Source organism: Elephantulus edwardii, unplaced genomic scaffold (genome assembly GCF_000299155.1).
Source record: "Elephantulus edwardii isolate Elephantulus edwardi_28Jun2011 unplaced genomic scaffold, EleEdw1.0 scaffold00015, whole genome shotgun sequence".
Taxonomy (NCBI): Eukaryota; Metazoa; Chordata; class Mammalia; order Macroscelidea; family Macroscelididae; genus Elephantulus; species Elephantulus edwardii.
Window position 1 is genome coordinate 11,489,062 of NW_006399765.1, and position 25,183 is coordinate 11,514,244.

The 25,183-nt window shown below is 38.8% G+C and overlaps 1 protein-coding gene across 2 annotated transcripts in view; it reads left to right on the plus strand.

Moving 5' to 3' along the window:
- RALGAPB (Ral GTPase activating protein, beta subunit (non-catalytic)) overlaps positions 1-25,183 on the plus strand; it is an 89,189-nt gene that overhangs the window by 39,835 nt on the left and 24,171 nt on the right. For both annotated transcript variants that reach the window (XM_006881523.1, XM_006881522.1), the window contains exons 18-23: positions 5,272-5,459; positions 10,310-10,416; positions 11,614-11,766; positions 14,562-14,771; positions 18,424-18,582; positions 24,503-24,668. In XM_006881523.1, coding sequence (XP_006881585.1) covers positions 5,272-5,459; positions 10,310-10,416; positions 11,614-11,766; positions 14,562-14,771; positions 18,424-18,582; positions 24,503-24,668 — 983 coding nt within the window. The remainder of the gene's footprint in view (positions 1-5,271; positions 5,460-10,309; positions 10,417-11,613; positions 11,767-14,561; positions 14,772-18,423; positions 18,583-24,502; positions 24,669-25,183) is intronic.

A 25,183-nucleotide genomic window follows, 5' to 3' on the forward strand; every position in this document is an offset into this window, starting at 1 on the left:
CAGGGTTCCAGTTTCTCCACAACCTCGCCAGCATTTGTTGCTTGCTGTTCTGTTAAATTTTGCTATTTTGACTGGGGTGAAATGATATCTCATAGTTTTTTTTATATTTTGTTTCATTTTCATTATGATTGTTTAATATTAAGTGGCTCAGTCCTCTAGGGTGTCCACCCGCCTTCCCTGTACAGTGCAAAGGAAATAATCCTCTCTGGTTTTTAGTTTTGTTTTTTTTAAGGACAGTGTTGACTGGTGGAGGATTATCTCATATGTTTTGGGCATTAGTATGGAGGAGTTAGTCCCTAGAGAACAATATTGTGCTTGGACCCAGAGGGTCAATGAAAGAGAGGAAGACCCTTAGCAAGAGGGATTGAAACAGTGGGCGTAAGCATAGCAGAGCTTGTGAAATGGTGCATAACTGGGCAGTATTTCATTGTATTGTATGTAGTGTTGCTATGAGTCAGTGCCTATAGTAACTAATAGCTAACAACTATTAGGTAGAAGAAGGAAGGAACCTTAGTGGTAGACCAGTAAGGAACCAGGAACTTAGTTCTAAGCGCTCTAGTACTTGTTTTCTGGACTCCTTGACATCACCTTAAGTTAGACCATGTGAACTGTAAATAAGTTTGAAAAGCCTTACTCTCTTTCTCACCTTGGTGAATGAGTCCAGAGAGGGGATCTCTCTTTGATCATACTCTCTTAGTTGTCTTGCTCCCCAGTTCAGTGGTCTGCTTTTCTATGCCGCACCCCATGCTACATATCATTGGGTTTATTCACTCACCTACTTGTGGCATTACTGTTATAGCAACAATAAAACTTTTTTAACTTTTATTTTAATTTTTGTTGATATTTTAATGAAACTTTACAAAAAAATTTGATTCTAAAAATTTGATTTCTATTTATTCATTCATTCATCGTTGCATATTTCCCTCCCAACCCTTCCCCTGCCCAGTTAATATTTCGCTTTAAAAAGATTTTTATTGTTGCACAGTTTCCTCCCTCCCTGACCTTCAGTCTACTTTGCGAAGTACCTCTTGTTCTAGACTGTTGTCATGCAAAGACCTAATCATATATTCCTTTTAAATAGTTCTTTCTCTCATCTGTTTCAATGCGGTGTGCATTATTTTCCTTTTTTCTTAGTTTCCCCCCTACCCCATGCTAGCCCTGATCTGTAACAGTGGCTTCATGCAGTATTCGTCCTTTTGTGACTGAGGTCACTCAACATAATGTCCTCCATGGTTACCCATTCTGTATAATATTTTTAGTTTCTTGTTTTTCAGTGCTGCATAGTATTCCATTGTGTGCTTCTCTATCCATCCATTTGTTGATGGGCACTTGGGTTACTTCCATCTCTTTGCTGTTGTGAATAGTGCAGCGATAAAGATAGGTATGCGTAATGATAAGACATTTAACAAGTTATTTAACTCTGATTTTAGAATATTTGAACAAGGATTTGCAAGGATATTAGCATTTTATTTAATTGTTAACTTTAAGTTAATTGGTTCTAACAGGAAGCTCTGGTGATCTAGTGGTAATGAGTTGGTGCTGCTAACCCAAATGTACATAGTTTGAATCCACTAGCTGCTCCCTGGGAAAAAGAGGAGTGCTCTCCTCCAGTGTCACTTATCAGCTTCTGAAATCTACTGAAAGGTCATCTTTGAGCAGGTTCTGGCTCAAAGGGACATAACAACAAAAATTGGTTCTCAGTCAGACTTTTAGTACTGAAATCTTTTCCCCTGGGTGTAGCAGCATGTGCTCACACTCTCTCGGATTAATTTCAGTTATTTTTTGTGTGTCACTTGGATCCAAGTAATTTTATCGTCTTGATCATTTTCCTTTTAATTGGTGAACATTTTACTCTGCACCTTTTAAAGTTAGTTTACTAGTTAAAATAATTTCATTCTTGTCCTGTGACCTTTAAACTTTGATTAGAATTAAATATTATACTTTGATTAAAATATCTGCAGATACTGCATTGGCTTTAGGGAATTAGCCTAAGTCACTGAAAATTTTATATTCTTTTTTTCTAATACCTTTCATGGCTTTCACTTTGTACTTGTTTTGGGGATCTTGGATTTAATGCACAGAATAAGAATAACCATGTTATTTTTAGTCATTTGATAGTCTTTTGGATCCTACATCTTACCCTGGTGTATGCAGCTATATATAGCTCAGTTTTTGATCAGTTGCCCATTTAATGTGCCTGCCATTAGAGTCCTAATCAAAGACACTGGTAAAAACACTGTACAGCAGAGTCCAGGGATAGACACACAGAGCATATTACTAAAGACTTCCCTTCAAGTTCACAAGGCCTTTTAAAAGTTGTCCACAAGTTTAGTATGTTGTAATTAGATGCTTTCAAGTCACCTATGACTCATAGCAATCCTGTGAACAGCAGATCAAAAGCCTACTCAATTCTGTGCTGTCCTCACAGTCTTTACCATCCCGGAGTCTGTCACTATCAGACCCGCCTCTGCAAAGCTTTGTCTGTTGTTTATCTTTCACATTGCCTGTTGTGATGTCTTTTCCCAAAGACTAGACCATCCTGACAACATGTCCAAAGTGAGACAAAGTTTCACCTTCCTTGCACTTCTGCAACACATTAGTTTCATTTTGGTATTTCATTGTATACTCAGTATTCTTTTCCAGCACCTTAATTCAAAGTGATTAGTTTTCCTTTTGTCTTCCTTATTCATTGCCCAACTTGGGCATGCATATGAAACAAAGGGAACTACCATGGCTGGAATTGAGCAGACCTTAGCTTTTAAACTGGCATCCTTGCTCTCTGGCACTTCAAAGAAGTCCTTGGCAGGAGGTTTGTCCAGTGCAGCACATCTTTTCATTTCTTAACTGTTGTAATCATGGGTGTTGATTGTGAATTCAAGTAAAAATAATTGAATTGACAACCTCAGTCTTTTCTCTATCTGCCGTGATGTTGCCTTTTGGCCCAGTTTTGAGGAATTTTGTTTTCCTTGGTATTGAGAGATAACTCTTATTAAAGGCTTTCTTTTCTTCTTGATTTAAACCATTGCTTTCAGAAAGGAGGGTTGCCTAATCTGCGTAACATAGGTTGTTGATGAGTCTCCAGTCTTGATGCCATATTATTCTTCATATAGTTGAGCTTTTTAAATAGAAAGAATGCAACCCTGATTTTAGACCAAGCAGAAGTCCCTTACTCTGTTCAAACATCTGCTTCTTGGTCTGTGGACACTGAAATGCTTATCTATCTTGCTTTGAGACATATTTTTCTTCCTTTCCAGTCTAGTTGCTCTCAAGAAAAGAAAATGTGGTCAAGCAGATAAGATTTTAGCTTAGTGACCCATTCCTTTGTTAGTGACCTATATGGCAATGTTTTGAAATCTTTCATGGAACATAGGCAAGTCCACTTGGTTCTTATGCTTTGCTACACTCTGTCCTGTTTTAGAAACCAGAGCCTTTTTTTCTGACTCCTTGGTGCTTATATCTCTATTTTCCTTAAATCCTGGATCTTGAAATTCTGAACAGTCTTCCTTCTGGAAATAAAGACCATGGGAGGAGAATACTTGTTGAGCAGTACAACTGTATAATCAGAGAGGTTTGAGTGTAAGCATTAGAATGAAAGGGGAGAGAGAAATCACTATAGTATTTTCTGAGCTGAGGATTAAGATGATGAAAGTAATGTCTGGGAGTATTAGTTTTCCAGAGAAGATATATATGAAGGGTCAGATGACATTAGAGCTACAATATAAAAATATCTTTGTTTTAATTCCAAGATCCTTTCTGTGCCTCAGGTTCCTCACTGTAAAATGGTAATAAATATTACTTATCTCCAGTAGGAATGCCATCCACTTGCTAAACAACATGCCTCTGGAAACTCGATGAACTTTGATAAATGACGATAGTTATAGAAAAGCTTCAAGCCTTTTGTTCATAGGGTCGTTGTGGGTTGTGCTTGACTCGATGGCAATCAACAACAACAATAACAACATCTCCAGTCACACAATGGAATACTATGCAGCACACAGGAGCAATGATTTTGTAAATGACTCTCTCACTTGGGAGGGACTGGAGAGCATTATGTTAAATTAACTAACTCAGTCCCATAAGGACAAATACTGTATAAGACCATTATTGTAGAACATGTATGAGGATCCAAGAGGGGGAGGGTGGGAGCAGAGGGGTGAGGATGGGCAAGGGGGTGGAGGTGTTTAATCATAGGGTCACACAGTTTGATGAGTGGAGGGAAGGGTGGGTAAAGGAAATGGGAAAGATATGGTGTGAAAAACAATATATATCAACTTTATAAGTAAATTAGTATAAAATAAAAATTTTCTTTTAAATTTAAAAAATACTAATAGGGCTGTTATAATAGCTAAATGAAATAATGTATATAAGTTCTTAGAGCACTATCAGCATAGTAAATACTCTTATTTTTGTTATCCATGGAATGTCTATAAAAATTGTTATGAACATCAACATTTCTGATGTTAAAGCTTGGTAAAGTGAATTGAAATTTACAAAGTATTGAGTTATGTATGTGTGTGTGTGTGTGTGTTTTCCTTACATTTATCAGTGCCTCACACTCCTTATCTGTAAAACAAGAATAATGATCTACTCTTGACCTCATAGGTAATAGTCCTGGTTCCTGGTCTCCTAAAGATTGCTTGTCTTCTGAGCCTACATTTCTTTATCTGGAAGATGGTGGGGCTTGACTGATACCTGGGTCCTTTTGTTCTAGAATGCCTTGATAGTTTATAACTTGGATAATGCTGAAACCTGGTACAGTTGATTGAAAAGTAAAATGTTCTCAAGAACAATTCCTATGGAGAATTGAAGGAACCAAAATTGGGTAGAAGGAGGAATTGAGCCATGATGCAATTGTGATAAAGTTCTCAACCAGCTCTACTTGGAGTTGAGGAATTGGGAATTGAATGGCTCTTTAGAGTTACTTCATTTGGTTAAGAAGGCAGGGACTTTATACTTTGGCATCAGTCAGTCAGTTATTAGATATGGAGCATTCTAGGGAGGGGGGTTGTACTGTTGGGTGAAGTAATTTTCCTTGGCTGGGGGAAAGACCTGGAGAGCAACTCAGGTGACAGCTCTGGCCACCAGGGTTGGAACTCTGGACAGCACATCCTGCGCACTTCACAGAGAGCAGATCTGAGCTGTAAGGGAGAAGCATAGCTGTGCTTAGTTAAAAACTTAACAGTGCAGAAGGATACATTGGTATATGAGATAAACTGATAAATGATAAGATTTTGCTTTGGGAAATTAACTCCTCTTTTCTGTTCTCCATAGTATCATGCAGTTGCTTGGTGCATTTCCTTCACCCAGTGGTCCTGCCTCTCCCTGTAGTCTGGTGAATGAGACCACGTTGATTAAGTACTCCAGATTGCCAACAATAAACAAGCATAGTTTCCGATACTTTGTCTTGGATAACAGCGTCATCCTGGCAATGCTGGAACAGCCCCTGGGGAATGAACAGAGTAAGTTTTAGCATTTTGAGCCTCCTCCACTGCTAAATCAGGATGCTTAGCAGCAGAGCAGTTCCCAGGAACAGGGCAAGAAGGACTGAGAGTTCTAAGTAACTTTGCGTTGAGCCAACAGCCTTCCATGTGTGGTACAGTACTAAGTGAAAAAGATCAGAAAATAGACTATGTATGTGAAATAGAATCATTTTTATGTATCTGAAATACCAACAAAGGTTTTGTATAAAAACTGGGACATTTTCTTTTGGAAAAAATAAATCCGTGTCACCATTATCAGGAATGAGGAAAGAGAGCGAGGGGACTAAAAATTAATACATAGATAAATTAGTAAAAGGGAAAGGTTACATACAACAAGGAATTGATTAGACATGGTAATTAGTCACTTGTGATAAATAGTTATAAAACAAAATTTGAGGAGAAAAGCCCAAAATGTATGTAAACGGTTACGTGAATAACCAATATAATTTTTTCACTTTCACTCACATTTTTAAAAAGTTACTTTTTCCTCTTCCTTTTTAAACCATTTTTTAATTGCAATTTGAATGAAGGTTTACAAAGCAAATTCATTTTTTGTTCTACTCTTCGCTCTCTTGAACTTTGGATCCTGCCTTTCCTTTGCTCTGGCCCTTACTCCTCCTTGTTTTATATCCGTTTTTAGTGCTGTCCAAACAAATTAAGAATATGAAGAATCATTTTGTCAACTTAATTGCTGTTACTCCCTTTTATAATTGATTGCCCAGTTTCCATCTCTCAGGGACCTTTTGAATCTTTATTTCTGCATTTCTGCCAGTCCACCCAAATGCCAAACTTCATTGTTTCTTACCTAGATTATTACGTTTGCTTTCTACCTGGTCTGATTCCCCATAGCCTTACTATTTCTGTTTTACTTACTGGTGCTGCAGCTATAATATTTATTGTAACTTCCATGCATGATTATGCCTGTTTGCTACTGAAACCCTTCAGTGATTCTCTGTTGACAGAGCATGTACTCTTTTTCTCTTTCTTCCCTTTTCCCCTCACGTTAGACCATCTCAAGGTGTGTACTTACCATTATGACACCAGCTACTAATAGTACATTTTTTCCTTATGGTACATTGGTATCCACAAATATGTAAAGGATGCATGTCCTTAGGGTGATTCTTACTGCAAGGAAGTTGACAAGACTGAAGATTATAGAACCCATGGGCATAAAAAGACTGAAGAACCTAGCTCATTTACAAGTGAACAAACTCTAAATAAGCTCAGGGTATCTAACTTGTCCAGGGTTACTTGAGAAATATATGGCATGGCTGGAACTAACAGCTAGATATTTTCTATCCATACTACCCCTTCCTTATAGGATTTTCTTAGTGACTAATGATTTGACTTCTCACCTTTACAAAGGTGAGCAAGATTTTAGAATTCCATGTCAGTTCTATTCAGTATGTATGAGTTCGATTTTGTAATCCTCTAAAATGAAAAGGAAGCATTTCCTTATAGTTTGAAAATGAATAATTAAATAAATGTCATCACAGGTTTTCATCACATTATGCTAATGGCCTTTTATCATTACCCAGATTCAGAAGTTGTTGTTGTTAGGTGTCAAGTAAAGTATGATTCACAACAACCCTATAATAAACAACAGATAGGAACCCTGACCTGTCCTGTGCTGTCCTCTTCGTTTATGACATCTTGGAGACCATTGCTGCCGTCACTTTGTCATCTTTGCTTCTATGGAATGTTCTGGCTGCCCTTTCTGTTTGTTCTTTTGGCAGCCCATGAGATATTCAGCACTCCTCTCCAACACCACAGCTCAGAGGCATCAATAATTCTTCTCTCGTCCTCACTGTCCAGTTCTCACATACATAGCAAGTGACTGAAAAGACTATTACCTGAATCAGGCGCACCTTAATCTTCAGACTGATATCATTGCTTCTCAGTAATTTGGAAAGGTCACTGACAACTGACTTTCCCAGTGCAGTATGTCTCCTGGTCTCCTGACTGCTGGTACCAGGTGTGTCAGTTGTGGATCCAATTAAGATTGACAATTTCAGCCTTTCTCTGTCCATCATGATTTTGCGTATCATAGAACCAGTGGTGAGGATTTTTGTTTTCTTGATTTTGAGATACAATCTGTATTGAAGACTGTGGTCTTTGATCTTCAGCAGGTGCTTTAAGCCCTCATTGTGACCAAGCAAGGTTGGTCATCTGCATAATGTAGGTTGTTGATGAGCCTTCCTCCAATCTTGATACCACATTCTTCATAGAGACCAGCTTCTTGAATGACTTACTGAGCATACAGATTGAATAGGTATGGAGAGGATACAATCCTGACACACACTTTCTTTTTTTTTTTTTATGAAATAAAATGTTTATATTACACCAATTTACTTACAAAGTTTGTATACATTGTTTTTCACACCGGATGTTTCCCATTTCCTTTACCCACCCTCCCTCCACCCATCAAATTGTGTGACTTGTGATCAACCAACCAACCAACCAACACCACCCCCTATTTCTCTGCTCCCACTCGCCCCACCTTGGATCCTCATACATGTTCTACAATAATGATCTTACATAGTATTTGTCCTTATGGGACTGAATTAGATCACTTAACATAATGCTCTCCAGTCCCTCCCAAGTGAGGGAGTCATTTACAAAATCATTGCTCCTGCGTGTTGTGTAGTATTCCATCAGGCACACACATTCTTCATTTTAAAACATGAAGTGTTTCCTTGTTCTTTGTGGACAAAAGTTTCTTAGTCTAGGTATAGATTGCTCATGAGCACAATTAAAGGTTCTGGAATTTCCATTCTTCTCAGTGTTTGCTATCATTCATTACGATCCACACAGTCAAATGCCTTTGCATAGTCAATAAAGCACAAATAAACATTCTTCTGGTACAGGATCCATCTGAAATCATCAGTGATATCTTTCACAGCCTTTTCTAAACCATCTTAAACTTATGGCAGCTCTTTGTGGTGTACTGTTCTAACCGATTTTGGATGATCTTTAGCAATATTTTGCTTGCAGTTGTATTATTGATATTGTTTGGTAATTTCTGCATTCTGTTGGATCATGTTTTTGGGGAATAGAAACAAATATGGATCTCTTCCAGGCAATTGACCACACAACTGTCTTGCAAATTTCCTGGTATAGACTTGAGAGCAGGGCTGCATCTCAGTTGAAACTGTCAATTGGTATTCCATTAATTCCTGAGGCCTTATTTTTTGCCAGTGCCTTCAGGCCACCTTGAACTTCTTCCTTCATTATCTTTGGCTCTTGACAATACGACATTTCCTGAAATATTTGAGCATTGAATTATTCTTTTTGGTACAGTGACTGTATTCCCTCCATCTTCTTTTGATGCTTCCTGAATTATTATGCAAGAATTTTCCCATAGCATCTTTTACTATTCCAGCTGAAGGCTTGAATTTGTTTTTAATTTCTTTCACAGTGACTTAACATTGACTTGACCTTGACTTGTCTTCACATTGACTTGACATGAAGTTCAGGTCCCAAGACCTTCTTTTCTGACCTTTGCCTATTATGATTCTTCTGGTCTCCTACTGCTAAGTCATCTGTTAAGGATCTGCGGAGTCCATATAGCCTCTTCTGGCTTCCTGACCCAAGGAGGTAAAGGTGTATGTCTGTTTCAGATTTTTCATGACTCTGTACTTACTTTTCTTTTTAAAAAAAATTAATTTTAATGAAAGTTTACAGAGACTTTGGATTTCTATTCATTGTTGCACTTTTCTCCCTGCACACCCCCAACCCCCCCAGTTTGCTCTTCTCTTTGAAAAGTAAAAGAAAAATGCCCCAAGTCCACTGCACTATGCAGCCTTCATTCTGGACTCCTGTCATGACAATAGTACCTAATCACATATCCCTTTTAAACCGTTCTCTCCCTCATCTGTTTCAATGCCATATACATTATTTATCCCCTCTTTTTCAGTCTCCCCTCAACCCCCAACGTCATTCCTGCTTTACAAGAGTGGCACTATGCAGTACTTGTCCCTTTGTGACTGAGAGATTTCACTTAGCATGATCACCCATCTTGTATATTTCATGAGTTCCTTTTTTTTTCAGTGCAGCATAGTATTCTATTGTGTGAATAGACTCTATACTTTCAACCCAAATGATTTCTGTTACATACAAAGATTATAGAAAATGTGAACAATTCACATTTTATATTTTTACAAGGAAATTTTAAGCTTATTGTTATAGATATAACAGGAAATGTCAAAGAGAAGTTTGAATTAATTTGATACACTAGAGACAAAAGAGACTGAGAAGATGGACTGGGCTCACTCAGGAAGTCTGCCTGAATCCCCTGCCCAAATCCCATTCCCTCCTCATTCCCTCTACTTCGGCTTGTGGTGGACAGTGACATGCAGAAGCACAGGTAACAAGTCCACGGACACTTTGCCTGTCTTTCTGCAATTAAGCTATGTTGAGAAGTTTGAGACTTTCCTCAGATCGTACTTCTGGACAACGTAATACATGCACCACTGGGGATAGGTGTGATGATGCTGGTTGATACGATGCTATACATTCTTTTATGAATTTTTTTATGTGCATTGTTAAAATAATTTGACTTGTACACCTCCCTCATGCTTGTTCTTTCAAATCGATAACACACAATTCCCTTTTAAAAGAAATTTAAGTAAAGAGAAAAAAGGAGTGCTTGATTTAAAATAATGTGATATTGTTTACAACATATTAGGACACTGATCACAAAGATGGTACACAATTCTGAAGTTTGGGAAAACACTTTTCTGTGGCATTGATTATTAGAATTGGTAACAGGCTTAGTTTCCATGATTATTATCTGAAATAAAGACTTTTTTACAACTATCTTATTCTAGATGATTTTTTCCCTTCTGTCACCGTGCTGGTCCGGGGAATGTCTGGAAGACTTGCTTGGGCACAACAGCTCTGTCTTCTACCCAGAGGAGCAAAAGCCAATCAGAAGGTAGCTTGAGTAGTTGCAGGGAAGTGATGGGGAGAGTGTGTCTATGTGTGCATTTTTATGTGTGTGCTACCATTGAGAGGACAAACATTTCCAGATAAACTCACTCTTTTTGATACCTAGCTAAGCTCTTAGACAGTGAGTTCACATCAGAATTGGAAGCATAGAATTCTAGACCTCCTGATTTACTCAAGAAAGATATGCTCCAGGCATGTTCACCAAGCTTTCAAGGTGATCCTTATGCCCATGTATGATTAAGAATGACTGTTCTGAACAGGAGCCTCAGTTTTTTCATGCAATGTTAAATATATTAAAAGTAAAGTACTCAATTACAGATGAAAAAATTTAGTTAGATCCCAGATGCCTATGGTAACAGGACTCCGTTTCAGATTGTTTTATATGATTTATTTCTATATATCTTCGCAATGGAAAGATGATTTCAGATATGAAAGCGAGATCATACAGCTAATGTATATTAAAACAAGAATTTAAAACTGCAGACCTAGATCCAGGGCCTGTACTCTTTCACTGATGCCTTGCTAAAGCTGTACTTGAACTCACTTTATAGAAATACTCAGGGGCACTAAACTTGTACTGTGTTTTGTAGACTGCTTGAGAGCCTTTGGGAAAGAAGGAAATTTGGTCCCTGAGCTCCAGAGTCAGCTTATCCATTGACTTACCGCTGAGTGCAGGAGATTCAGAGCTGGGGCAGTAGAGCACTGCACCCCATTTCTCAGCCTTGGAATCTATAGTAAATTCATGAGTATTTTTATAGTAGACTTAACTAAAGTGTAGCCCTTGTGGTGAGACTGAATTGGAAATCTCATGTGTTAGAGTATCTGATATTTATTCTGCATACTTTGGTTTAGTGTGTCATCATACTCAGTAAAAGGCCAATTTTCAAACCATTACCACATATCTAATCGACTTTGATCTCTGGGAAATGGGAGAAACCTAAGTGTGGAGAACACTGCTGAAAAAGACCGGAGAAGTGGATGAGAGAAAAACATGATGCACGTTATTGTGATTTCCACTCTCCTTAGCTTCAGGGTGCCCAGACATTTGCAGGTTCTTACTAAATTCTTATGCCACATGACATGCTAGGAACACAAGCATCTGAGAGACCAGGGAAATGCGTACTATTTCCAAGTGACTATGGGACCATATGTAATAAATATGTTACTTGTTTTATTTTAATAGATTTTTGTTCCTGAACCTCGCCCAGTTCCTAAAAATGATGTTGGATTTAAATATACTGTGAAACATCGACCATTTCCTGAAGAGGTAGACAAGATTCCTTTTGTGAAAGCAGATCTGAGCATTCCAGATTTGCATGAAATCGTCACTGAAGAAGTAAGCTCAACTGTTTTTGTGGTGTTATTGAGGAAATGAATGTAAACATTTTTAAATGACTACCATAAAAGCCTGCATGTCATGTGATTAAATACTCAACTGTGACTGGGAAGTCAGTGGTTTGGACTCCCCATCAGCTCTGTGGGAGAGAAGAGTGATGGTCTTTTTCCTCTCATAGGAAATTTTAAAGGAATTTATGTTCATCAGTGTGGTCACTATGATTGTAAATGACTTTAATCTGCAACAGGCTTTAGACGCCTTCTATGGTCAAAACACATTAGATTACTTGGAGGTGATTGAAAAGAAGGGTGACATGGATCTCCATCATCTAGGAGATTACCATGTTAAACATGTCTCTGGGGTTTCACTGGGCTGCCTGATTTGGTCCATGGGTGAGTTGTTGTTGCATGCTGTCAAGTAAAAACCAAACTCATGGATGCCCTTCCAGCAGGTTTTCAGAGGCAGTAAAGTGACACAGAAGGAGATAGCCTATCCTTCTCCTGTGGAGCAGCTGGTGTGTTTGAATGCGTGCCTTCAGGATTGTAGCAAAGCTTCTTACCAATAGGCTTCCAGAGCTCCCTGTGGTCCATGGATATCAATAGTGTGGTGACACGATCAGACTCTGTAGTGAATGAGATTTAGAAAAGAGAGACTAGTTCAGAGACGACTGTGGCAACCCAGGTAGGAGAGAGGAAGGTCAACTTCAGTGGTGGAGCTAGCTTACATATGTGAACTCTATAGGAGATAGGTCCAGTCAGTCTTGGGTTGATGAGGGAAGGAAAAAAGCAGTACAATATTAGATTTTGAGCATGAGTACAAGGAAGGTATTGATGTCTTCACAGAAATGCGGTGATTAAGGTGAAAGGATTTTAGGTTCATTTCCCTTCCAAAGCTATCTATCAATACATTGCCCTCTTGAGACAAGGAAGAATTTTAAGAATTGAGACTGATCAAGGAATGAGAAAGTATAAGTAAGGACTAAAGTGTTACACTGTCAAATGCTGAAGAGGTTAAGGACTATGAAAGACCTTCATTTTTTTTTTTTATTTATTTGATAAAAAGTTTACAAATTAAAAAAGTTTACAAATCATGATTTTTCATCAAATCATTTATACACTTTGTTTTATAGCATCAATTTCAGGTGATTCATTAATTACAGTGTCAGATCAACCCTTTCTTGTATGTTGTCTTTCCTTTCACCTGACTTGCCTGTTAATTTCGTTTTTCCTCACCTCTCCCTTCCTGTTCTCCTTAACCATCCAGGAATGATAGAAGTGATAGATAAGACCCTGGAGGCAGTGGGGTCAAGAGTTCAGGTGATTGTGAAATAGCTTATTTCTGGAGTTGTTGTTGTTGTTATGTTCTGTCAAGTCGCTTGCAACTCATAGCAACCCTAAGTACAACAGCCCTAAACTCTGCTCTGTCCTGTGCCAACCGCCCTGTCTCTGACACTCCCATCCCGATTATCCTAGTCACTGAATCAATCCACCTCATAGAGGGCCTTCCCCTGCTGCGCTGTCCCTCCACCCTCCCAAGCATGATGTCCTTCTCCACGGACCTGTTTCTCCTCACATGTCCAAAGTATGTTAGACGGAGCCTCAGAATCCTTGCCTCCAAGGAGCCACCTGGTTTAACTTATCCAAATTTGAATTTTACCATGTCCTAAATGCACTGCTGTTGAGTCAGTTCTGAGTCATGCATAGCGAACCTATAGAACACACCATAGAATTTCCAAGGCTGGAAATCTTATGGAAGCAGACTGTTGTCTATAGAGTAGCTGCTGGGTTTGAACTACTAACCTTCTGATTAGTAGTGAGGCATTTTAACACTGTGTCGTAAGGTTCTTTAGCAAAGTAAAAGTAATTAAAGATGATTCTTAAAAATTACCAGACATTACGGCGAACCCAGTAGCATCATCCATAGGAAAGTTCTTAAACACCTTCTCATTTCTTCAGAATCAGCTTTTTGAGATCAGAGGACATAAGTAAAGAATTTGAGTTGTGTAAAGATTGATAAAGGTGGATTGATGTTGAGATACCAGGTTTGGGGCTTGGTTGGGATGAAAACATGCTGATGGACTGGGAAAATAAGGGGAGAGACCTGGTGGTAAAACTTGGGTTCAAGGGTAAAGGTGTGGGAGAGCTGTTGGAAAAGACCTCAGAATTGTAGCACCTAAAATCACGGTAGAGCTGACAGACAAAGAGTTTTCTAGAAATGTTGTCAAGTGGTCAGATCACTGCCATCTAGTTGCTTCTCACTCCTAGCTATCCTTCAGATTTCTGAAGCTGCCAATCAGAATGGATGGAGATTGCCCGTCTTTCTCCCATGGAGCAGCTGGTCAGTTCCAGCTGCTGACTTTTGGTTAGCAGCAAAACACGTAGTGCACTGCACCACTGGAGCTGCTTTTGCTCAACAAAGAGGATAGAATTCTCATGCAATCAGTTGGGGTTGATTGGAGAAGGAGGAACAAGTAGGGATGAATATCCAGTAATCAGCACAGATGGGGAGTGACACCAAGATGAAGGTAGAGAGTGATGGGGAAGTTGCTCAGGGAGGGGATTGGGTGGCAACAACTCTGCCCTTTCTTGTATGTTTAAAGGAAGCATGAAAGTTTGATATTTATAACAAGATGGATTGTTGTAACTTTGAAGCATGCTTAAGTTTGATACTCTGTAATGTATTGATAATTGACAATTATGTAGTTTATTTTGTTGCATGTAGCATTGTTTTAATTTAAGAGTAAGATTGACCTTATTGTAAGCATTTGGAAAATTAAAGGTCTTGGTTTATTTCAGTTAGAAGAGAGACATGAAAAATTGAGAAATGGCATGGTTCAGCAGATTGCTTATGAAATGCACCTTGAACAACAAAGTGAGGAGGAATTGCGGAAGAAAACTTTTCCTGATCCAATTACAGATTGTAAGCCCCCACCTCCTGCACAGGAATTCCAAACAGCACGCCTTTTCCTTTCACACTTTGGATTCTTATCGTTAGAAGCATTGAAGGTAATTTTCATAAACTTCTACGAGTAAATATAATCATGCATTAACACTGTGCTAAAGTATTTTATAAGGACAGAAACAATTTAAAACAAAACAAAACAAAACAAACCAAAACACCAAACCAAACATAAGCTGGTTAAAATCACCTTATGTGCAAATGAATGAAGCTATGTACTTGTGTAGGTTGTGGTACTAGTGCAAAGGCAGTTCATCCTATTAATGCGTTCAGAATTCCTTCCAAGGGAGCTTTACTGGTATGTCCAGCTCTGAATTTCCTTGGTAGTATAGGACATATATCACACAAAAATTAAATCCACACATAATAAGAAAAAGAATGTTTTAAGAATTTCCACTAGTAGACTTTATTATGGAGTGTGTGAGGTACCATGGATTCCACTTTTTCATGCCAGTTTTTTAAAGGGTAGAGTTAATACAGGAGTATTTGTGAGATGGACACATCTTATGTTGTGTACAGTCGTGTGTCTTAGGCTTCTGTCCTGGTATCAATACTTGCCAGTGTGTAGTTTTGGGCAAGTTACTTGACTTTTTTGAATTGTAGTGCCTCATCTGTAAAATGGGAATGGTAACAATATCCATCTCATGACCAGAGTTAATATGTGTAAGATTAACACAAAATGAACTGTCTGTTAAAATGATTATTACTATTACTCTAAAGACCATTATCCTTAAAACTACTTTGCAAGGAAAGTGATACTATCCTTGTTTTACAGAAGTGGAAACAGGCTCAAAAATGTGAAATAACTTGCCTGAAGGTGAATCTGGGGTTTGTACTAAGGCCTGTTTGTTTTGAGAAGCACAACTGAAAATTGCTAGGCAGAAGTTGCTTGTTGTAGGAGTTGTTACCTGCCCTAACTCCCTCGCATCTACCTGATCATAGGCCACTTAAGGGTGAGGAGAGCATTGCTGTCCGATTTGGATTTTAGCATGTTGAAGGAAAATAAAGAGTAAGAATTTTGAAATAGATCTTGCATATGAACTTCATGATGAGGAGTATGCACATAAACACTGCCTTAAAATGCGGGGGGGGGGGGAAACAGCTAGAGGAGGACAATAAGGAGAATCATAAATAGTAAGGCAGGAACAAAAAGATCCAATCTGTAAAGAGTAATAATAATCCTAGTGAAGAAATTAGAACAAAATAGAAAAAAACAGTAAATAAAATACACAAGAAGAAAACAGTTCCATCCTGTGGATTGTAGGGAGACAGACTTAGTAGCCTGCTTGTAATTTTCCATTCATGTTACCTATTTTAGTTGAAATGTTTAAGCTTTTATGAAAATAGAGTTTTCTAACCTGTTTGACAGCATAGAATGTTTATTTTAGAAATCTCAACATATCTAATAAACCTGAAAGCATACATATATTATAAACTATTAACTAATCTTAGTTAAGAATGTATCTATGAAACTGTTCAAGAGAATTCTAGTAAAATCAGATTCATTAACATATTAAGCAAATTATCTTCTACGACCAAATAAAGTTTATCCCAAGAATTCAAGAAGAGTTCATTAGTATTAGTAAAGCTATATAGAAAAGTAGTTTAGTCCTTGTATTAGAAGATTGGGTCAAGTAAACAGATTAATTTTTAGTAAAACAATATTAATTCTGATTTAAAATTAACCACTTAGGCAGAGCTAGATAATATGCCAGCTCTTTAAATTAAAGATTACTCTAAATAACAGTTATGGGAAAGCTATAGTCACCCTGGTTAATCAGAGAATTTCTGCATTAACTATTTAACACAAATTTTCAGTCATGGATGTTTTTAAACTTACTTTAAAATAATTTTAGGTTAATAGGAAATTGCCCAAGACATATACATTGAAGTTTTATTTCACCCAGCTTCCCAGAATTGTAACATCTTACATAGCATACACAGTATCAAAGCCAGGAAAATCAGTGAAATAATATAGAAACCAAATAAGAAGTAGGAAATAATAGAAGGAAGGAGACAGGCTACACGGAATATGATTTCTAGTTGGAAAGCCATAAAAAGTCAATACAATAGTGAAAATAAATGAAAGAATGGTATCTTTACACAAAAATACTAATATACTTGAAATATCTAGTTTAAAAATACAATTCAAATACTGTGATATTGATAAAAATTACCTTTGAGAAACTCACTGCAAGACCCAGAGGAGAAATTTAAGAATGAGAAAGCTTTGCCTTACAAGATGTGTTACAGCTTTACAGCTTGTGACACATCCACAATTTCTTGTCTATGATTTCAAAATGAATACACTATAAAGCAGATTTTTTGTTTGGGTAAGTTTTGTGGTAAATCCATGTAATAATAAAATTTACCTGAATTGATGATGACATGAGGCCATTTGTCACTTCTCCTTATTTCATATAGTGTGAGTACCCTTCTGTTTAATTGTAGAAATATTATTGTCTTTGGTTATAGGATATTACTCCAACTCCTGCTAGCAAAATTATGTGAAAGACTAGAAAACCAGACCCACAGTTCATGGCAGCGTATTGTTGTTATGTGCCGTCAAGTTGCTTGCAACTTACAGCAACCATATGTACAACAACCCTGAAACCTGCTCTATCCTGTGCCAACTTTACTGTCTGACATACCTACCACCATTACCCTACTCACTGTTTCAATCCATCTCATAGATGGTCTCCCTCTCTTTCTCCACTCCTCCACCCTTCCAAGCATGATGTCTCTCTCCAAGGACCAGTCCCTCCTTGTATCATGCCCAAAGTATGGCAGACGAAGCCTCAGAATCCTTGCCTCCAAGGAGCAGCCCGGCTTCCCCTTTTCTAGGATGAACCTGTTTTTTTTCCTGGCGGTCCTTGGTATATTTGACACTCTTCTCCAGCACCATAGCTCAAAGGCACTGATTCTCTTTCTATCGTCCCTGGTCATTGTCCAGCCCTCTTACACATAGCAAACAATTGTGAAGACTGTGGGCACACCTTAGTCTCCAGACTGACATCATTGCTCTTCAGTACTATGGAGAGGTCCCTTACAGCTGACTTTCCCATTACAATTCATCTCAACATAGAAAACAATAATCTTTGCCATCTCAGGAGGATATTTTCCTGAAGAAGTAAGATGGTGCAGAACCTTGTTTGACAAGATCAGAATTTCAGAAAAGTTAAGAGGTTGGGGGAAAATAAAACAAAACATGTTCTTTTGAAAATTTAATGTACATATATATACATAGAGCATATAGATGTTCCAGAAACCACATTAAAGAAAATAGGATTCAAAATATACATACACTGTGTCGCAATCCTGGTGGCCTAGTGTGTAGGGAGTTGTGCTGCCAGCTGAAAGGTGCAGTCCAGCAGCTCCCTAGTGGGAGAAAGATGAGCGTTCTCCTCCCGTGTGATTGACCACCTCTGACAGTCAGCTGGAGCGTCGGCAGTGAGCTGGTGCCAGCTCAGCAGTGCATCCCATTGAGATGTCGCATCTGTTTTTTTAGCAACAATAAAGACAAAAACTGCAAATAAATAGAAATACTGAATAAAAGAGATGTGTTTTTTAAAATAATTTATTTTGGGTGTAGAGAGTATTTATAATTTTTTTACTTGATTCTTATTCAGCCACATGTAACTATTACTTATATAATTAGGATAATGAATAGAATTGATAATTCTTTTTTCTCACTGGTAGGAACCTGCAAATAGCCGTCTACCTCCTCACCTTATTGCACTTGACTCCACGATACCTGGATTTTTTGATGACATTGGGTATCTGGATCTCTTGCCGTGTCGTCCTTTTGACACAGTTTTTATTTTCTATATGAAGCCAGGTCAGAAGACAAATCAAGAGGTAAGAATTTGGGAAGTATTTATTGGTGGCTTTTTCATAACTAAATAAAAAATTTTCCATGGTTTATACTTAACTGGTTTAGGAAGGGTTTTAAATGCTTAAATCCTTGTTATTAACCAGTCCAGAAACAAAATTAATAAATTATGATGCTTCAAGTTATAATTCTTTTGACCTTTAAGGAGTATGTTTTAAAAAGGAATTGTACCATGTCTTTATTACCCTTAAGGAATTAATTTTAAAATTCCAAAGGAAACTCAAATATAAAGTTCACCAGACACAAAAATCTAAAGCTAGGCATGATTACCCAAGAAGAGTATTACAATAGAAAACTTTTACTGAACATCTTCCCTGGGCCTCGGTTTGTGTCAGAGTGAATAATAAGTCTTTCCTCTTGAGGAGCTCAGTTGACAAATACTTCCATAAACAAACCATTTCTGTAGACGCATGCACAGTGCTTAATGGAGAAAATAACACCTGAAATAAAGCATACATACAGAAGACAAAGTAAAACACATTTGGACAAGTTTAACAGCAGAGGTAAGTTAGGAGTGGAAAACAATAGCAGGGAAATGAAACTTTCTGTTGGAATGGGGAGTCAGTTACCAATTATAGCTAATCAAGGGCCAGAGGAAGATCTAAAATAACAGACAGTATTGAGATGTGTAGGGCACCAGGACTGCCTTCCTGTATGTTCTTGAATTGGACTGTAATCCAAACAATTAGCTAATCAAACTGAGATTGTTTAAGAAGTTTACCAAGACCATAAAATGTTTACTTACAACTATTCACTATTTTTCAGTAAAATTTCACATGCAAGCAAGATTTTACTGAAAATTATCCAAAAACGACTGGAACAGCACATCAGCAGAGAACTACCAGAAGTCCAGGCTGGTTTCAGAAGGGGTCGTGGTACTAGAGATATTGTAGCTGATGTTAGATGGATCTTAGCTGAAAGCAGGGAATACCAGAGGAATGTGTATCTGTGCTTCGTTGACTATGCAAAGGCATTTGACTGTGTAGATCATAACAAACTGTGGCTGACTCTGAGAAGAATGGGAATCCCAGAACACTTGATCGTTCTAATGCGAAACTTATACTTGGACCAGGAGGCAGTCGTCAGAACAGAGCAAGGGAACACTGCATGGTTCAAAATTGGGAAGGGCGTACGCCAGGGATGCATCCTATCTCCATACCTTTTCAACCTCTATGCAGAACAGATTATCCGGGAGGCTGGGCTCTATGAGGAGAAATGTGGGGTCAGGATTGGTGGACGATTTATCAACAATCTGCGTTATGCGGATGACACAACCCTGCTTGCTGAAACTGAGGAGGACCTGAAGCACCTGCTGCAGAGTGTCAAGGACTGCAGCCTACAATATGGATTGAGGCTCAATGTCAAGAAGACAAAGATTCTCACCACTGGACCAACTGGCAGCATCAGGATGGATGGTGAAGAGATTGAGATTGTACACAGCTTTAGTTTGCTTGGCTCCATAGTCAACAGTCTTGGCACCAGCAGCCAGGAAATTAAAAGGCGCATTGCCATGGGAAAGTCTGCAGTTAGGGACCTCTCCAAAGTGCTGAAGAGCAGTGGTGTCTCTCTGGAGACTAAGTAAGGTGCGTCTGATACAGGCCATAGTCTTCGCAATCACCTGTTATGCATCAGAGAGTTGGACAATGACCAAGGAGGATAGAAGGAGAACTGATGCCTTTGAGCTGTGGTGCTGGAGAAGAGTATTGAGAATACCATGGACTGCTAGGAAAACAAATAGATTTGTCCTGGAGAGGGTTAAACCGGGTGACTCCTTGGAGGCAAGGATTCTGAGGCTCCGTCTAACTTGCTTTGGACATGTAGTGAGGAGAGACCGGTCCTTGGAGAGGGACATCATGCTTGGGAGGGTGGAGGGACAGCGCAGGAGAGGAAGGCCCTCTATGAGGTGGATTGATTCAGTGACTGGGATAATCGGGATGGGAGTGTCAGAGACAGTGCGATTGACAAAGGACAGAGCGGAGTTTAGGGCTGTTGTACATAGCGTCGCTATGAGTCGCAGGTGACTCAACGGCACATAACAACAACAACATTCACTGTTTATGTTTACTTATAACTATTCACTATTTATAATTATTGGTGAGGCCCTAGAGAAAGACTGATTTATGAGGAAGTTTCTCTCATTTTATAGCACTGATCCCATAAATATTGATAACTATTTGTATTCTGTTACATGCTAGAGTTTTAATGATAAAAAAGATCTGTAAGGTGTCTGGATTCCTAGAACTAATGTCTGGAGAGGAAAACATGATTAAATAAGTGGCCCTGGTATATTGTGATACTGGGAGCTTTAACCACGTTACAGGAACCATAACAGGAAAGCGTAACCTGGGTTTAAGAAGTCATCCTGCAGGACAAGACAGTCAAGTATTCAGGGTTTGTGTTGGAGATGGGTCAAAAGACAGAAGCATATTGTTACTGACAAAACAGTAACATGTGCGAAAGCCGCAGAGATAAGAGAATTATAGTTTTGTCAAGTTGAGGGAAGTTCGTTATGGGGTCCAATATGCATGAATTTGAGTGAGGGTGAATTTAGTAGCCAGGGGTAAGACTAGGAGACCCCTACAGTTTTTCAAAGGACCTCAGTAAAACTGGGTTAATTAAATGAGTTGAGTTCTGTTTTGAAGCAAATTTTAGCGTCTGATTCAAAGCGGGATGGGGTGGGGGAGGCAGGAGGTGGAGTGGAGTGGTGTCCATTTCTCTCCTGCCTGTAAAAGGAGAGGACACAAACCTTAAAGGCAACTCCTAAACCATCTTGGTTTCCTTCCGGTTTAAAGGGCTGAGGATGGCTAGCAAACAATGAAGATGCTCTGGGACCTCTGTTAGAATGACAGGGATGTGCCTTTCCTTGTCCCAAGATTGTTGGTAGATAGCGCCAAGTCCTTTCTCACTCATAGCAGCCCTGTGTACGGAAGAATGAAACTCTGCTGTTGGGTGGCATCCTTGTTCTCATTTTTATCCCTCTTGTTGCGGGCACTGTGACAGCACATGTCATTGAAAATCTTTTTTGCTGACCTTCCACTTGACCAACCTTGGTGCCTTCTCTAGGGGCTAGTTCCCCCTGATAACTGGCCCACAGTACAGAAGACTGTCGTACCATCTCCTTAAAGAGCTGTCTGATCATACTTTGAAAACGATTTTGTTTGCCCTCTGGCAGTCCTTGTATCGTCTTCATTCTTCATCAGCATCATAATTCAAAGGCATCAGTCATTTTCTCTTTCTTACTCATTATTCAGCTTTTGCGTGTATTTGAGGCTCGAGTCAGGCATGTGCTTTTTTCCCCCTCAAGATGACGTCTTTGTTCTTAACACTTGAGAAAAGTCTTACACAGCAGATAGACTCTGAGTGTTTCTCTGAGTGTCATTTGTTTTTCCAAGTAAAATGAAATTCTTGACAGCTTTAGTCTTCATTTATCAGGGTGTTGCTTGTTGGAGCAGTTGTGGTGTTTTGCTTTCTTGACGTTGGGATGCCATTCATACTGTAGGCTTCAGTCTTTGATCTTCATCAGTAAGTCCTTCAAGTCTCCTTTACCTCAGCAAGCAAAGTTGTGTCATCAGTGTATTGCAGCTTGTTAGGTCTTCCTCCAGTCAATGTCCTGTTCTTCATATAGTCTAGCACTTCGGTTATTGGCTCAGCATACAGATTAAGTATTGTGAAGAGACACATCCCTGACACACACCTCTCCTGACTGTAAACTATACCGCAAACCCTTGTTTGGGTGAAATGACTGCTTCTTGGTCTTTGTACAGGTTATACATGTTCACAACTAAGTTTTCTGGAAATTGCCTTTTTTTATGACGGGGTGGATTTAGGTTCATTCTTGGCTGTTAGCAGGTGGCATAGGAGTTGACATTTGACATATATATATAATTTCTTGTCTAAAATGTAAAATTGTTTTTATTTTACTTCTAAATAAAAATTGGGATGTAAAAGCTAGAATTGGCTCTCAAATCTGTCTGCTGGCCCTTATTAGATCATGAAGATGTACAAGTGAACTAGATAGTTGTACTTCAGAAGACACTGATTCTGTGCTTAAGAGATGATGACATGGTGGTAAGAGTCCCTGGTGGCATAATGTGTCATGCTGAGGCCTGAAAGTTGAGTAATTTAAATCTGTCAGCCACTCTTTGGGAATTAAAAATGGGTGATCTCCTTCTGCCAGTTGGAACTGACTTGACAGCAGTAGCTTTGATTTTAGGCACAGTAGTGTTGCTGGATGGATTGTGTGCTACTTACTCAGTTTGACTCCAACAGGTCTTGACAGAATTGATGAGCACTGGTGGACTGCTTCAGTGGTTCCCAAACCTGAAACCTAGTGGTCTGTAGACTTGTCTTTTAGAAGATCTTTTAAAAATGGTGATTTCAGGATCTTACCTCTACACATTCTGATACAGAAGGACAAAAATAGGCATACCCCCAGTAACAAACTCACTGCTGTTGATTCTGATTCATACTGGCCCTCAGTTGGGCTTTTGAGGCTGTAAATCTCTGGAGGAGGAGATGGCCTTTTTCTCTTGTGGAGTAGCCAGTAGGTTCAAACTGCTGACTTTTGGGTTGGCAGCACAGCATATGATGCGCTGTGCCACCAGAGCTCCTTAGAATGGGCATAGGGAGTTAGTCTGTCCTTCCTCCCTCCCTCCCTCCCTCCTTTTTTAATTGGGAGAATTTCTCTTTCTGCCTTCCTTTAGAACAGTGGTTTCCAGAAACCCACTGTTGACATTTGGAGCTAGCTGTTAACTGGGGGAGGTGTACGGTGGATGGTAGTGTTCAGTAGCAGCACTGGGCTGTCCACACTAGTTACCATAGCACTCCACCAGGTCTGACAGCCAGCAGCATCTCCAGGTGCTGCAGGCTGTCTGTCCCCTGGACACACAGTCACCACCGGTTCAGCACCACTGTTTTAGAGTAAGGGACTGCTCTTTCTGAAGCCGTTAGGAAGCCAGCCCATGTATTTCATTTACTGAGAGGAAGGAACCTTCAGATCACTTCAGTGGCACTGTTGTTGTTGTTAAGGGCCGTTGAGCTGCAGGCGACTCATAGCAACCCTTTGAAGGAGAATCCTCAACCCTTGTATGTCTTTCATCCTCTCTCCAGGTTCATAGGGTTTCCGCAGGCAAGCTATTACGGAAGTGGATGCGTATTTGTTGTTCTCTTCTTGGGCAAAGAAACATATTTTAAAATTAATTTATTATTCTTTATTGAATATTTACTGCCTATAGTTTTCTCTTACAGATTTTTATCACGTTTAGTAATTTAATTACTCACGTATACAGTGATTCTCTGTCATTAACCACTTAATAAATTCTTTGAAGATGGGGATGTTGTGATTTTTCTGTTGCTTAGTATTGCATCTGGCCTTCCTGAGTGGTCCAGACCATTGACATACCTGCTTTTGCATTCACCCATAGAGCCTTGCAAGAAAGATCTGGAGAGGTACTTCCAGAACTCAGCTGTTGAAAGCCTTTTGGAGCACAATTCTGCTCCCACTCAGGGAGTTGCCCTGAGTTAAGATACATTTCAGTAGCACTTGATTTGGTTTTTGCATGTGTGTGTCTAGTTCCAGAGTGTTTTGCTAGGGAAAGAACGGAGCATTTTACAGTGTAACTTATTTAATCTTCATAGTCCTTTTTGTTCCCATTTTACAGATGAAAAACTGGGGATTTAATGAGATTAAGAAGTTTGACCAATCCCTCCTCCAGGATTGCAACCCAAATTTGTCTTAATTTGAATTCTTGAACAACAGTATTTTAGTCTATTATATTTTCTAACTTGGACTTAATTTATCAAAAGCTTCAAAGCTAACCAGTGCAGATTTGTTTGGATTTATGTTCTTCTTCCTTTTTTATAGCTGATTCTTGATATGTATTTCAGATTTTAAAGAATGTAGAATCTTCAAGAACTGTTCAGCCCCACTTCCTCGAATTTTTGCTCTCCCTTGGCTGGTCAGTAGATATAGGCAGACACCCTGGATGGACCGGCCATGTTTCCACCAGTTGGTCTATTAACAGCTGCGATGATGGTGACGGATCTGAACAAGGTAAAACTCCTAATGATCCCTTATTCTTTTCTTACTTTGTGTTACTCAAGATTTTCCCTCTTTACTATGAGGTTTTTTTAGCCTTACTAAAAAGAAAACCCAAACAGTTTGCAAAGGAAAACTCTCCCTCTTCTAATCCCAGTCATCATTGGGAGTTGCTTAATAATTGTATGTTCTTCTAGACATCTTCATTGTGTGTGATACATGGAAAATGTTGTGTTGATTGCCATCGAATCAAGCACAACTCATAGCAACCGTATGAACAAAAGGCCTGAAGCCTTTCTATAACTGTCATCATTTATCAAAGTTCATAGAGTTTCTAGAGGCATGTTGTTTAGAAAGTGGATGCCATTCCTGCTAGAAAATGATGGGGTTAATTAATATAAAAATAATGGCTTAATTATCACAAGATTGATAAATTCCTTTTTTTAAGTGTGAGAGAACAAGTTCCATTTTCTATGAAAATATTCTAATACATGTAGATTATCTATAACAACTAAAAAAGTTCCCTAATG